General features: G+C 43.2%; 1 protein-coding gene across 4 annotated transcripts; it reads left to right on the forward strand.

Moving 5' to 3' along the window:
• The first annotated feature begins 4413 nt into the window (after positions 1-4413).
• On the forward strand, positions 4414-7903 carry LOC135526252 (transcriptional repressor RHIT-like). Of its 4 annotated transcripts, none has more exons than XM_064954446.1 (5): positions 4414-4908; positions 5086-5415; positions 5497-5621; positions 5769-5913; positions 6089-7903. In XM_064954446.1, the coding sequence occupies exons 2-5, from the start codon at positions 5118-5120 to the stop codon at positions 6877-6879; spliced, it is 1359 nt and encodes a 452-aa protein (XP_064810518.1). In that variant the 5' UTR covers positions 4414-4908; positions 5086-5117; the 3' UTR covers positions 6880-7903. The 4 variants fall into 4 exon arrangements, with proteins under 4 accessions (XP_064810518.1, XP_064810519.1, XP_064810516.1 ...); XM_064954447.1 differs by having other exon boundaries at positions 4414-4716; XM_064954444.1 differs by having other exon boundaries at positions 4414-5415.
• The last annotated feature ends 6993 nt before the right edge of the window (positions 7904-14896 follow it).

Raw genomic sequence — 14896 nt, forward strand, 5'->3', positions numbered from 1 at the left:
AAGTGGTTGCCCTTGATGTCCAGCAGTCAAGGCAAACTGGTAAGGCAAACTGCAGTAGCTTTTTGGACTCTTTCCCACACTGAAGCCTGTGTGCTCTCATACAGTTGTGGAATAAGTGATTTTGAAAGGGTTTTCCTGCTTGGAATTGTGTACATTGGATTTAGACTATTGCTATAATTACTAAAACCTCTGTCCTCCACGATCGAAAATGGCTGGGAATTGGTGGCAATCATTTTAGCCAATGCAATATCAATTTGGCCTTGTTTTTCTACAGACATAGACTTTGGCATAAACTGGTCCATAGAAGCCTGCGTTGCTGTGGGTCGCGGAGGTGGCCTACTTGACTGAGTGGATACATCTCCACGTGTGGAGGTGCTGGCTCCACCACTATCACTAGCAGGCCCGCTAGTTTCTCGAAGCTTCGCTACAGCTTGCGTCACAGTTGAGTGCATAGTTTGAATATGCCGGTGTAGCTTGTGAGTAGAACCAGCTTTATATGAGATTTTGTTTTGGCAAATTCTACACTGCTCTAACATTGTCTACATTATTAAAATGCATCCAAATGCTACTGTGCTTCTTACTCATTTTCCAGCTGTTGTTTTCACAGTTGTCCTTCCTCTTTCCTCGACTGCTAAATGTGTGACTGTGAGTGTGTTGGCTCAGCCCTCCCTCACACATCTTTGGTTCATTGGTTGACACTGCGTGTTGTGATGGTTAATTTCTTTACTATCAAATAAGGAGAGACAAATTTATCACACCAGTCAGAGTTACACTTAAAATCTTTAATAAGTGCTTCGCAATAGCAATTACTTTCAATGATTCACCATTTCTAATGATCCGTTGAGAGTGATAAAACAAAAGTACAAAGGTATTTTATAGCCAAGATACACACGTTTCAATCTTCATGACGAACAACAGATACATAGAATGTTCACAAGGTTAAGACTCCAAACTGGAACCATCTCTTCCTGGTACGGTATAGAGCAGAAGCATTACTCATGTTCTCTGGAATGCTCTTTAGGATTTACCACCCAAATACATCGTAAATCTCCTCTGTCAGTGTTATCTCATAGAGGCCCATCCTCTATGAAAACACACACAATAGTTAACAGAATACTCTATTCTGTCGAAGAAAACGACCATTATAATGCAATACAGGCATTATAACATAATCTTGCAATTTCGCTGACAGTGTCTGATTGACAGGAACAACAGGTGAGGCTGTCAGACAGTCTGAACGAATGTGTGAGCTTGAGCATTTAGGCCTATATTTTTTATTTTATTTTTTTGTTCTTTGAATTAGTTAATTCTAGTCATTTCAATCTTTTGGTTATTCATATCTTAATTTTTTATTTATTTTAATAAATAGATTCGGCTCTTCTGATATGCGAGCCGGCTCCTAACGTTCACCTACAAGAGCTGGCTCTTAGAGCCGACTCATTCGTGACCGACCCATCACTAGGACAGATTGTGTTTGTTCCCACACTCTCTGTTGGTTACATGGACTTTTGGACTCCCATCCTATTCTAACCACCTCTCGCTGGCTTTGTATTCATGTTACCTGATGAAATTGCTGTACAATATGATCTTGTTGTCATCTGATGCACATTCAGATGTCATAAATCAGCACTGCAGAGCTCTCCCTGTCCCCTGTCGTGCCTTGATTGTATTAATGTTGATGATATCTGGAAATGTGCATGTACACCCTGGCCCATCTACTGTAGCTAGCCCCAATTCTGACTTGTGCTCTGATATCTGTTTCACTGATTTCTGCTCTTATAAAAGCCTGGGTGTTCTGCACGTTAACACTAGAAGCTTATTACCTAAAATGGACCAATTGAAAGTGTGGGTTCACAGCTTCAATCCAGATGTGTTGGTCATTACTGAGACGTGTATAAGAAAGACTTTCTGGCTATAAGCTTTTTCGTCAAGACAGATCTTCCGAAGGTGGGGGAGTGGCAGTCTTTACCAAGGATCACCTTCAGTGCTCGGTTGTCTCCACAAAGTCTGTCCCCAAACAATTTGATTTGCTGGTTTTAAGCATTAAACTTTCAAATAGCTTTTCGTTAACTATTGCTGGGTGTTATCGTCCTCCATCAGCACCAGCCTGTACCCTACCTGCCCTAAGCTCTCTACTGGCCCCTTACACTAAGTCTGAATTTGTCCTGCTAGGTGACCTGAATTGGGACATGCGTAAACCACCTGACCAAGTCCTAAAGCAATGGGAATCCCTAAATCTTTCTCAGATTATCACCAATCCCACAAAGTATGACTCCAAATACCCAGAAAGGGCTACTCTCCTTGATGTTATCAGTCTGGTTTTTTCTTTAATGACCTTAGTGATCACTGTTTTACAGCTTATGTTCATAGTGGCTGGTCAATGAAATGACCTGTCCTGATTTGTCATAGACACTTGCTAAAAAAAAACTTTAATGAGCGAGCCGTCCCTCTTGACCTGGCCTCTGTAAATTGGTACAGCATCAGCTCGATCCAATCTGTCGAAGATGTTTGAACCTTCTTTTTGATATTTTCTGTGGTATTGTTAACACGCCCCCATAAAGAAAATGTAAATTAAGACAGGTTCAGCCCCTGGTTCGACCGTGATCTTGCAGAGTTACTCCATCTCAAGAATTGCATTTGGCGAAATGCTCAGCACACACATACTCAGGCTGACTGGCTCTCGTTCAGGCAAATGAGAAATAAGTGCACTCAGGCTATCCGGAAGTTAGTTACTTTAAGGAGCAGTTCTCTCTCTGTGGGTCTAAATGTTGAAGCGGTTTGTTGAGTCAACGGATGCCATCATCTCTACCATGGCCATTGTCAGTGCACCTGTTGATGCTCTGACCCAAGAGGAATGGGAGGTGGTGGAGGAGGTGTGCAGAGTCCTGGAACCCTTTGAGCAGGTCACTGTGGAGATTAGTGGAGAGAGGTACAGTAAGCAGTTATTACTACATCATTATTTAATCCAGTATTATATATGTGTATGAGCAATAGATGAGAATGTAGTAGCGGTAGACAAAACATGAACCTGAACTAATAAGTTACTGTTCTCTCTTTTTAGCTATGTGACAGCCTCAAAAATGATACTCCTGTGTAAGGGTCTGCAGCAGATCACAGCCAGCCGCTAGAGAAAGGAAAATGTGACCACAGGACACGTGACAGAGTTAATGGACACCCTATGTTCATCAATGGACAGAAAGTTCCACAGAATGGAATATAATCCCGTACTATCAGAAACCGCTGCACTTGACCCCAGGTTTATGAAGTTATCCTTCAGTGATGCCAGAGAGAATGATTAGGCTCTTCAAAGAATAACCTCAGCAGCAGGGAGGGACAGCCCCAGTAGTCAGCTGGCTCAGGCAACAGGGCAACAGGAAGAAGAGGGATCAGATGGAGCAGCAGTAGTGCCACAAACATCTGCTCTTTGGATGCTGTTTGACGAGAGAGCAACTGGGGATGCAGCACGAAGGAACCCCTCAGCAGATGCCATAATGGAGGTCCGATCCTATTTGGAGGTGGAAGAGCTGGTGGAAGAACAAGGCCTCTGTCTACCCACGGCTTACTAAAGTCATGACAGGGAGACTCTGCATAGTGGTCACATCCGTTCCCTCTGAGAGGGTCTTCTCGAAAACGGGACAAATAATTACTGAGAGAAGAAACCGCATCAGCCCCTCGAAAGTCAGGCAGCTTGCATTTCTGAATGCAAATCTCTCATAAAAGCAAAATATGGTCAACATTGCTGTGTGCTGCTGGTTATAGCATGACAATAAAGAAGAGAGAGAAAAGAGGGATCAGTTTAATGTTTTAAGTGAGATGCTGCAGTTTTGCACATTGTTATTTTGTTGATATGTTGCAATATTCTATTATGTTGTTCAGATTGTATTCGTTTTGAATTGTTAGATTTATATGCACTTTGTTTATATACATTAAAAAGTTATACTTTTATAATTTTATTCGCTTTATTTTTCATAACAAACCAATGCATTTATAAATACATTGTGGTTTAGGTAGAGTGTGATTTAATGTAATAATTTAATTAGAATTTAACACCAACCATAGTCAAACAAATTGTTTGACTTGAAAAATACACCCTTTTTCTTAAAGAGCCGTTTGGGAGCCAAAAGAGCCGGATCTTTTTGGTGAACTGAGCCGGAGTGCTCATCTGTAGTCCCACGGCTGGGTAAACAAGAAGGTTTGTGATTGCACAAACATTGACAGTAAAAACCTCAATAACAAATATTAAATGTTCCCCGTTTGCTTGGACATTAATTATTATTTCAAGCCATTGGATCTTCAGGTTGATGAGTCGTTTCTGTTTTGTCAATGTGCAGTATCGCTCCACGCTCTGGTCACATCTGGTTCCACTGCTATCCATCTCCCATCACCCGTTTAATGAACTACGAGAAACTGAAGTCACGCTATCGCGATACTGAGAATCAACATGGCTTGCTTCCATAGATTTCGCTAGCCATTTTAGTCAATAGAAAAATTCTAAATTCTGAAAATTTGAGTTGTCCACTCAAATTCCAAATGACTCGGCTACTACAGCAAGCACTGTAGCTACATGCAGACGTTGCTCTTACAGGTTTAAGACATCTCTGTTAACAAGCTAGCTAGATAACGTTAGCTGACCCTCACATCCAGAGCTAACCTTGTTTAGCCATCCTACGTTAGCTTGATTCGCCTGGTTGCAGTCTTCACAGTGCTTGTTTTGTGGTTAGTGTCATCTTTTATTATTAGCATGTAGGCTGGATGTTAGTGGTCTGAGTTAGCTGTCTAACGAGAAGAGATTCTGGACGGATGTTGGCTATGTAGCTAACGTTGGCTAGTTGGTTATGCTTCAGACTGGCTCAGAACGAGATTATCGTGGCGGAGAAGAGACAGACGCAGGTTGACTCCCACATCACTGTATGTCAGAGGGTCAAATCTTTCTAAAATATTGCTTGCGTGACCACCTTAGTGACCACTTCCTCTTAACCACCCGCCTGGGTAACACACCCCACCTGATTGACAGCACAGAAGTCCTCCTCTCCTTGAGTCTCGGTGTAACCATCTGCCCTATCTATCTACCCCTGGTTCCTCCAGAGCAGGGGGTAAGGGACGCCACTGTCGCCACGATGCTGGACTCTATGAGGAATGCTTTCCACGCCCAGCTAGCCACCGTCATGGACTCTCTTCTGGCGGCGGCGGTGTGTGAGATCGCCAAGATCTTCGAAAGCAGTCTGTGTGAGCAGCAGGAAGAGCTGATGCAGAGAGGAGAGGAGATCACAGCCCTGAGGGGGAGGCTGGAGCGGGCAGAGAGGAGGCTGAAGAAGGAAGGAGATGGAGAAGATGGCTTACTGGATGCGATAGAAGGACCAGCAAAGGAAATAGGAGGAGATGACAGCCCAATGCAGCAGTCTGAACCTAGACCTGGTAAGAGTGTCTAGAGTGTCTCTTGTACTGATTTTTAGGAACATTTATTTTGAAACTAACACTAAACTACTGTCTGTGTAGGTTCAAGCTGGGAGTCGGATGCCGCCTCTGAGACCCCCCCACTGGTCCAAGACAGGGGGTGTAAGGAGCCGCCCAGGATGAAAAAGGAGGAGACAGAGCTGGAGGGGACTTCCGTCAAAGAAGAGGTCAGTCACAGTCATTCTCTAACATGATAAGAATGTCTGTCACTGAGATTGTTGAGTTGTATTTTCAAAGATTTTAACTAATTCAAATGCTTTTAACACTGCAGTGATGCAAGCCCCCACATTAACTTTTTTACTTTCTTCCTTCAGCTTAAACATTGCCCTCTTCCACAGTTTGGGGAGTCCCACCCTGCCCCTGTGGAGGGGAAGGGACAAGGGCCAGGGGGGAGCTCTGCTGCTGGGAGCCAGAGGCTGGGAGACCCCCTGTCTGACACACCAGGGACCAAGGCAAAGTGTAAGGACTTTTAACCTTTAACCTATCAATCCGCGCATTTGTGCTTTAGATCAAGTGAACCTCTGTTGCATTGGGCTTGTGTCTGCAAACATAGAGTAATTATAGATTTGGTTTGTATGTTTTGTCTTCCGTTCTTGATGTTTCTCTAAATATTTCTGTTCCTATCTCTTGCTAGTATCCCATTGGGAGGGAGACCATAGACCTCTTCAAAGCCAGAGCTCCACTTCCTTCTTTCAAGAACCCCGGGTTGGACATTTTTCCCCCAGACCTGACCACAGGTCTCCTGGCCTTGACCCCTGGGCGAGTGGGGTTCCTCTAGACCTTCAGGATCCTAGCTTCCTGGACCAGAGCCCAGACCAGGTACTAGAGCAGAGAGAGCCCCGACAGTCACAGGACCAAACCAACCAATCCCAGAGAGACCTGAGACCAAGAGACGACAGAGGGAGGGGCCTAGTTCATCAGAACCGCTGGTCATTGGCTTCCAAGGACCCAATCAGACCACACCCCAACACACACACACACGCTCACAAACATGCACACGGTCACGCACACACACTTAGCGGGGCAAGACCCTACACCTGCCCATACTGCGGTAAGAGCTTCAGCTACCCATCCCACCAGCGCAGGCACCTGCTGCGCCACACAGGTGTGCGGATGTACCCCTGCTTGGTATGCGACAAAAGCTTCCTGACTCCATCGGAGCTCACAGTGCACACACGCGTCCACACAGGGGAGAGGCCGTTTGGCTGCACCCAGTGTGGGAAGCGTTTTGCCCGCAGCGGGAATCTCCGGGCCCACCAGAGAGATGTCCACCTGGGGAAGAGACCCTTCGTCTGCCAGGAGTGTGGCAAGCGGTTCGCCCACAGGGGCAACCTGAGGGTGCACCACCAGAGGGTACACCCGGGCCTGCCATACCATGAGGATGAGTATGACCAGGATGGCATCGCTCTCCCCTCTACTGGGTAAAGGGTCAGGATTACAGGGTCAAATTCAGTTGGAGTTAATGGGAGAATATATTTTAAGATGGAAAATGAGTGTTCCTATTTGGCGTTTTTGTCTCACGTGAATTAAGCCTGCCCTGGAACTCTCTTTGCATTTTGAACGAATGTGCCGTAGGAATGACTTTACCCGTCGAGAGACAATGTTGAAGAGACAGGAAATTGAGAGGCAGAGAAAGAAAAGCAGCACTCCCTACAAAGAGGAAGAGGGGGTATTTCTAAGTGTTGCATCATTTCAAAGGATGGCTTACCGGAGGTTGTTTTTATACTGCGAGAAACGGTGCTTCGTTTTCCTTTTACCCTTTAGTTACTGTACATGGTTGTGTATGTTAGCAACAGTGATACAAGTACACGCTGATTATGTATCATATGATAGCATACATAACGTTCCCTATTTTGTCTCAATGTTGTTCATCCTCCGTGTACTATTCATATAAAGTAATTAACCATAATAAAACAAGGTGTATTTATGGTCAATCTTAAGATGATGATACAGTATCTTATTTCTGGGTATGCTTTCTTTGATCCTTTACGGTCAGGATATTTGTCAAAGGGAGAGAGGAAAAGCAGGAAGAAGATACAGTATTGTTTTCTGGGTACATGCAGTACCATTGATTGCCACCAGAGAGCATTCTTACTGCTGTATTCTCCATTGTAAATGCAAAGAAATCTAATCAAAATGTATTTGTCACATGCGCTGAATACAACAGACCTTACCATGAAATGCTTACTTACGAGCCACCAACAATGTGTTTTAAAAAAGTAAGTAAGAACCATTTGCTCAACTAAAGGAAAAATAGTAATAATAAAATAACAATAACAAGGCTGTATACAAGGTGTACTGGTACTGAGTCAATGTGCAGGGGTACCGGTTAGTCAAGGCAATATGTCATATGTATTTAGGTAAAGGTAAAGTGACTATATACAAATACTGATCAGAGCGTAGCAGCAGCGTGTGTGAATGTACAGTAAAAGTCAAAAGTTTGGACACAGCTTTTCATTCCAGGGTTTTTCTTTATTTGTACTTTTGTCTACATTGTAGAATTAAAGGGAAGTCATCAAAACCATGAAATCAACATAGATTTTCAATATGAGATTCTTCAAAGTAGCCACCCTTTGCCTTGATGACAGCTTTGCACATTCTTGGCATTCTCTCAACCAGCTCCATGAGGCATTCACCAGGAATGCATTTCAATTAACTGGTGTGCCTTGTTAAAAGTTAATTTGTGGAATTTCTTTCCTCCTTAATGCGTTTGAGCCAATCAGTTGTGTTGTCACAGGGTAGTAGTGGCATACAGAAGATAGCCCTATTTGGTAAAAGACCAAGTCCATATTATGGCTAGAACAGCTCAAATAAGCAAAGAGAAACGACAGTCCGTCATTACCTTCAGACATGGTCAGTCAATACGGAAGATGTCAGGAACTTTGAAAGTTTCTTCAAGTGCAGTTGCAAAAACCATCAAGCGCTGTGATGAAACTGTCTCATGAGGACTGCCACAGGAAAGGAAGTCCCAGAGTTACCTCTGCTGCAGAGGATAAGTTCATTAGAGTTACCAGCCTCAGAAATTGCAGTCCAAATAAATGTGTCACAGAGTTCAAGTAACAGACACATCTCAACATCAACTGTTCAGAGGAAACTGTGAATCAGGCCTTCATGGTCGAATTGCTGCAAAGAAACCACTACTAAAGGACACCAATAATAAGAAGAGACTTGCTTGGGCCAAGAAACACGAGCAATGGACTTTAGACTGGTGGAAATCTATCCTTTGGTCTGATGAATCCACATTTACGATTTTTCGTTCCAACTGCCATGTCTTTTTGAGACGGAGTAGGTGAATGGGTGATCTCCACATGTGTGATTCCCACCAGTGGTGGAAAAAGTACCCAATTTTCACACTTGAGTAAAAGTAAAGATACCTTAAAAGAAAATTACTCAAGTAGAAGTCACCCAGTGAAATACTACTCGAGTAAATGTATTTGGTTTTCAATGTACTTAAGTATCAAAAGTTAAAGTATAAATAATTTAAAATGTATTATATTAAGCAAACCAGACAACACCATTTTCCATTTATTTTTTATGTTTTTCACAGATAGTCAGGGGCACAAAATTCCCAAACGAAGCATTTGTGTTTAGTGAGTCTTCCTGATCAGAGGCAGTAAGGATGACCAGGGAGGTTCTCTTGATAAGTACGTCAATTAGACAGTTTTCCTGTCTTGCTAAGCATCCAGAATGCAAAGAGTACTTTTGAGTGTCAGGGAAAATGCAAGGAGTAAAAAGTACATTATTTTCTTTAGGAATGTAGTGATGTAAAAGTAGTCAAAAATATAAATAGTAAAGTACACATACACCAAAAAACTACTTAAGTAGTACTTCAAAGTATTTTTTACTTAAGTACTTTACACCACTGTTTCCCACCGTGAAGCATGGAGCAGGAAGTGTGATAGGATGGGGGTGCTTTGCTGCTGACACGGTCTGTGATGTATTTAAGCCTTGATTTGTTCATTGCATAGAGATCGAGGACTCTAGTGCCCAAAAGACCGTTTTTAGCATGGCCAGCACCATTGAGCACTTTCAACATTTTGAAGTAGTCAACTAGGTGGGACTTCCTATGGGTTAGGTAGGATCACATAATTCTATCCAGTTCACCAGGAGGGATCAGCCAATTAATTATAGTCATGAGCAAACATTCCATATCGACAGGTGGCAGTAAATCGCCAACCTTGACTTTATACCTTTACAAACAACACACATCAGGTGGCAGTATGCACCCTTTCAGTTTATTTGCCAACTTATACAAATATTAGAAGAAAATGTACTACTTTAAAATGGAGATGGCCTCAATGGTGCTGTCCGTGCTCTCACAGATGCCCTAATGTCACAGATACAATGATGCAATGTCTATCTAAGTCTATGGTTCATTGAAACATTACATTATCTGACCCCCCCGTGGAGCTCTCCCCTCCCCCAAGGTCACCAGGCTCTCTCTGGGGATGAACTTTTCCATTACAGACCTCCGACCCACTGCAATGTGTTCCATTAAAGACCACTGAACCAAGGCTTTAGTGTTATAGTGTTATACCCATCTCTCAGCCCCCAAATAGACCACATAGAGAGAAAGGGAGAGGGAACATATACGGGAAGCACTATCTATGGTGTGTGTATCAATGGAACGCTATCAATGAGTGTTGGATATTTGTGTACACTGGGTGTAAGTTAGGTCCACGGGTGATGTGTGTGTACACTGAGAGGGGGGATCATCTTGTCATCTGTGTTTGTGTTTGTGGGGACTAGAAAGAGTGGAATCAGACAGGCACAGATAGATTTAGGGCATAAAATGTGTTAAGGGGAGGGTCGCAAAGGCTTTGCTGTGTTTTCTGTTTATATATTTTGGTGCATTTAATCCCCTTTCAGCCCCTTGTGAGCATAAGCAGCTTTGCACCCAGGGAGAGGAAACAAATGAACATTTAATCAGACAGATTGTGTGGTTGTGTGTGTGTTGGGAACGACATCACCCAAGTATTATCAGACATTTGTATGACCTAAATGTGGCTCTCAGTGTCAATGAACTCCAGAATGTGGGAATGTCCTTAATTGTAAATAATATATAATATAATATATCCCATTTAGCAGACGCTTTTGTCCAAAGCGACTTACAAGTCGGCTGGGGCCACTACTTTTACATATGGGTGGCCCCAGCGGGAATCGAACCCACGACGCTTGGCGTTGCAAGCGCCATGCTCTACCGACTGAGCCACACAGGACCTAAATGTAATGTCAATTTCCGTTGTTATTGATATATTTCGACGAGGAATCTAACTATAATGCCATGTTTTCATTGATGTTGCATTTCATTTTCGGCCTTGGCTGCTTGTTAAATTTTTTCAGATAACTATTCCGTTGCCTCTCCCCTGCACAAGGTTCCATTCCATCACAATCTCCACTTAGGAGTAAAATGATCCACCCCTCAAAAATGTCAGATGGAAGCAATTTTAAAAAAAATAAGTTTTTCCCCAAACTTATGTAATCAATCTAATTATCGCTCCTCTGACGTGTATGTGCTTGTTGGGTGTCTGTGTTCCGTACACACATTCCTGTGTGTGTGTATGTGTGTGTGTGTGTGTGTATGTACATGCACACGTGTGGGTAATTGTACATGTGTGTGTGTGTGTGTGTGTGCGTGTGTGTGTGTGTGACTTAACAGTGGGGGTTAGGGGTTTAGTGTCGCGTACGGCTGCTCATAATCTACTCTAACGTCTGGTCCCCAGGGGCCATATTTTCATTTAGGTTGCCATTACTGACGGTACTGAGTCCTGCTTTAGGAGATTACAGTGCTGTCTGTAGCTGAAGGCAGCGGCGTTTTCCCATCTACCAGACTATACTCAAGCACTCACTTGATGTGCTAACAGTGTTAGCGGAGGCTGGTTTAAAACGTTCATCTCTGGCCTTTATCTTGTAAGCCCCTTTGTGTCTGTGGAAATGTGGATTTTGTCACTGTTTTTGAATCCTGAACCATTGGAGATCATTTGCTATCACTGCATTATCACACATTATCACTGCATTATTACACATTATCACTGCATTGTACATAGAGCATTCTAGATCTGGTCACACTTTATTTGGGTAGTCCGGGCAGTCCCCTAAAGGTGCTCTACAAATGGTCCTACGATCAACAAACTATCTGTTGATAAAGTAACTGCTTTGCTAAGGGGAAGGACGGGGAGACAGGAGGGATTAGAGGAAGAGTCAGTGAACAGACTGGTGTTGGAACCAGTCCAGAGGAACACTGGCAAAGTTCAAACCTCCACTGTCAGACGTAAAGCTCAACATGAATCCACTGTTCTTACGAAATAAATGGAAGATGTGATGGAATGGGATGACTTGATGGTGAACTGTTGTTTCATGAATCACTGACGATTCATTAGAATCTCACATGGCAAAAAAACAAACATTTATTTATAGACACTTAGTCTACAGATTCTGATGAACCCCAATTTGTATTATTTACAGTGCTTGCTGGGCAAATGAACTCAGTCACAGAAAGCACACAGCGTGATGATAGGGCTAGCACTATTATCATGGATACCAAACGATCCAATCAGAGAGACTGATGGTTGTGAGCGACTGTCTGTTCCCGGTGACCCCGGTGCTCTTCCCTTTCCCCTCCTCCAACCCACACTCTGGAACACTCTGCTCTGCTCAGTCACATAGTTGCCTAGCAACCCCCAGAGGGAGGAGCCACTCTGAAAACATAGAAACTCCAGAACACCGGGAGAATGAACTCCCACTCCATCCCGGCATCCCTCTTCCAAAACGAAAATTGGATGCAAATTCACTGTGGTTCCATCTATGTTTTTCTCAAAGGGGGAATACACTACACACCAACCTCGTCAGTCCGGTCTCACCACTTTCATACACACTGGGTCCATGCTAGAAATGTTTCTAAATCGCATAGACATCCTGTAATTTATTCTATATGCAATTATATGACAAATCCACAGTTGTTTGCAAGATAGTGCTAGAATGCTCAAGATATTTAGATTATAGATCTAGGGTAACACTTTATTTGGATAGTCTGTAGAGCATCTACAGATAACCTATCTACAAACTATTAGTACAATTTCAATGAACTATCTACTAACCCTAACCTTAACCTGTATCGTAACCTTAGACTTACCCCTTACCCTAACCTTAACCCTTATTCTAAACCTAACCCTAACCTTAACCTTCGGGAGGATGTGCTCCGTAGTTTGGGACACCATGGCTGCATCTCTATGGTCTTGCTCGGTAGGTCTATGTCCTCATTGTGGTTTTACAGACGTGTTTAATACGTCTTATTTACACACTTTATTCTAATATTTATGAAATGCATATTGTTATATTTGGTAGCACTTATTTGGTTTTCCTTCTCCGCCAACCCCTTTCCATGCGTGGAACGGATGTGGGTGGGGCTAGGTCTATATGAGGGTGCTAATTTTCAAAAACTCACAAAAGCTCTGACGAAGGACGTGAGGCCGATACGTTAAGCTTATTAAAGAACAGTGATACTATCAAGAGCAGTGTGAGGTTTCCTTTTTCCGTCATCTCAATGGTCTAAAATGTCTGCCTCGCCCTTGTCTCCTTCCCTTAATCTGTACTAACATGAACAAACTGGACAGGTGGAAGTGAATTCCCGGTAGGTTTAGTCCCATCGTGGTGCTGTCACCTTCTCTGCCTTTGCAGATCAGTGCAGATGAAGGGGAGAGGAGGCTTGGAGAGGAAGCCACATTAGACTATTGAGATACGCCCGGTGCCTTGGGTCCAACCTAGTGGCTCTGCGTTCCAGCATTGCCAAGGCAACAGGCTCAGTCTGTGGCCAAGCCTTCACGGCTGAGTGGTCGGCGGCACCGCGGGATACGAGCCCAGGGTCTGTCCCTCTCATCTGCACACATGCAGGGCCAGGGTCAGGGATGGCAGCCCGTGAAGGACACTGCGCTGGAGTGGATGATGATGGAGCAGATGATGATGGCGCTGGACTGTGGTGTGTGGGTAAGATGTAAAAAGGTGTGTTTGTGTATATGTACAATACCAGTCAAAAGTTTGGATACAGCTACTCATTCAAGGGCTTTTCTTTATTTTACTATTTTCTACAATAATAGTGAAGACATCAAAACTATGAAATAACACATATGGAATAATGTAGTAACCAAAAAAGTGTCAAACAAATAAAAATATATTTTGCTTTAAAGAAAACACCCTTTGCCTTGATGGCAGCTTTGCACACTCCTGAAATTCTTTCAACCAGCTTCCCCTGGAATGCTTTTCCAACCTTTTCGAAGGAGTTCCCACATATGCTGAGCACTTGTTGGCTGCTTTTCCTTCACTCAGCGGTCCAACGCCATTTGTTTAACACTTTATTGGTTTCTACATGATTCCATATGTGTTAATTCATAGTTTTGATGTCTTCACTATTTTTCTACAATGTTAACATTTTTTTTAAATAAAGAAAAATCCATGAATGAGTAGGTGTGTCCAAACTTTTGACTGGTATTGTATGTGTGTGTATGTTTGAGATGATAGATTATATTTTTAGGGATATGTTGAGGATATTTAAGTGGGATGGCAAGACTATACGGTAGTGGGTTAACGTAAGATAATAGTTTCATGGGATTTGTAGGGAGCTGTGGGCGGTATTGGTTGTGGGGGTTGTAGCTGTGTTTATTGGTTGTGAAAGCTGATGAATGGGGGTTAGAGCTGATAAACAGGCCTTATATTCTCCACTGGGGATTAAAACCTGATGGCAGTCGTCCAGAAGCGGCGATGGCACCAACTGTCTCTGGCACTTTCATGCTCTCTGCCCCCTCCTCCTCTTGTCTTTCGCCCTATATCCCCATCTCACTCCCTATTTCCTCTCCTTGATCCCCATTTCTGTCTCTCACACCCCAATGAAAAAAAAATATATATTGCAAGATTTCTGTGTGTTATAGTTTGAAATATTGATGCATTTTGACTTGGGATCTAACTATAATGCCATGTTTTCATTGATGTTGCTTGTTAAATTTTCCAGATAACTATTCCGTTGCCTCTCCCCTGCCCAAGGTTCCATTCCATCACAATCTCCACTTAGGAGTAAAATTACCCCCCCCCTCGTCTTTCACCCTCCATCCTCATCTCACTCCCTCTTTCTTCTCCTCGATCCCCATTTCTGTCTCTCACACCCCAATGATAAAATTATGTATTTTGCAAGATTTATGTGTGTTTTAGTTTGTAATATTGTGTGTGTCTGTTCATGGAAAATAGTGTAGTCAAGGCTCCAGGTGAATCCTCCAGTCACTGTTATGCTTCACTTCTGCTGTATTTCATTCACTGCTAGCTGAACTGGTACAGCATACCTTCCTATTATCTCCTCTCTCTTTCTCCATCCCCCTCTTTTCCCCTCTGCCTCTCTCTCTCTCTCTCTCTCTCTCTCTCTCTCTCTCTCTCTCTCTCTCTCTCTCCCGCTCTCTCT

This window comes from Oncorhynchus masou, chromosome 32 (genome assembly GCF_036934945.1).
Source record: "Oncorhynchus masou masou isolate Uvic2021 chromosome 32, UVic_Omas_1.1, whole genome shotgun sequence".
Taxonomy (NCBI): domain Eukaryota; kingdom Metazoa; phylum Chordata; class Actinopteri; order Salmoniformes; family Salmonidae; genus Oncorhynchus; species Oncorhynchus masou.

Excerpts from the sequence above, each read along its gene's own strand:
- LOC135526252 (XM_064954444.1), top strand. The coding sequence starts at position 4,911 with ATGTCAGAGGGTCAAATCTTTCTAAAATATTGCTTGCGTGACCACCTT. Across the intron at positions 5,416-5,496 it reads GCAGTCTGAACCTAGACCTG|GTTCAAGCTGGGAGTCGGAT; the intron begins GTAAGAGTGTCT and ends CTGTCTGTGTAG. Across the intron at positions 5,622-5,768 it reads GGACTTCCGTCAAAGAAGAG|CTTAAACATTGCCCTCTTCC; the intron begins GTCAGTCACAGT and ends TTCTTCCTTCAG.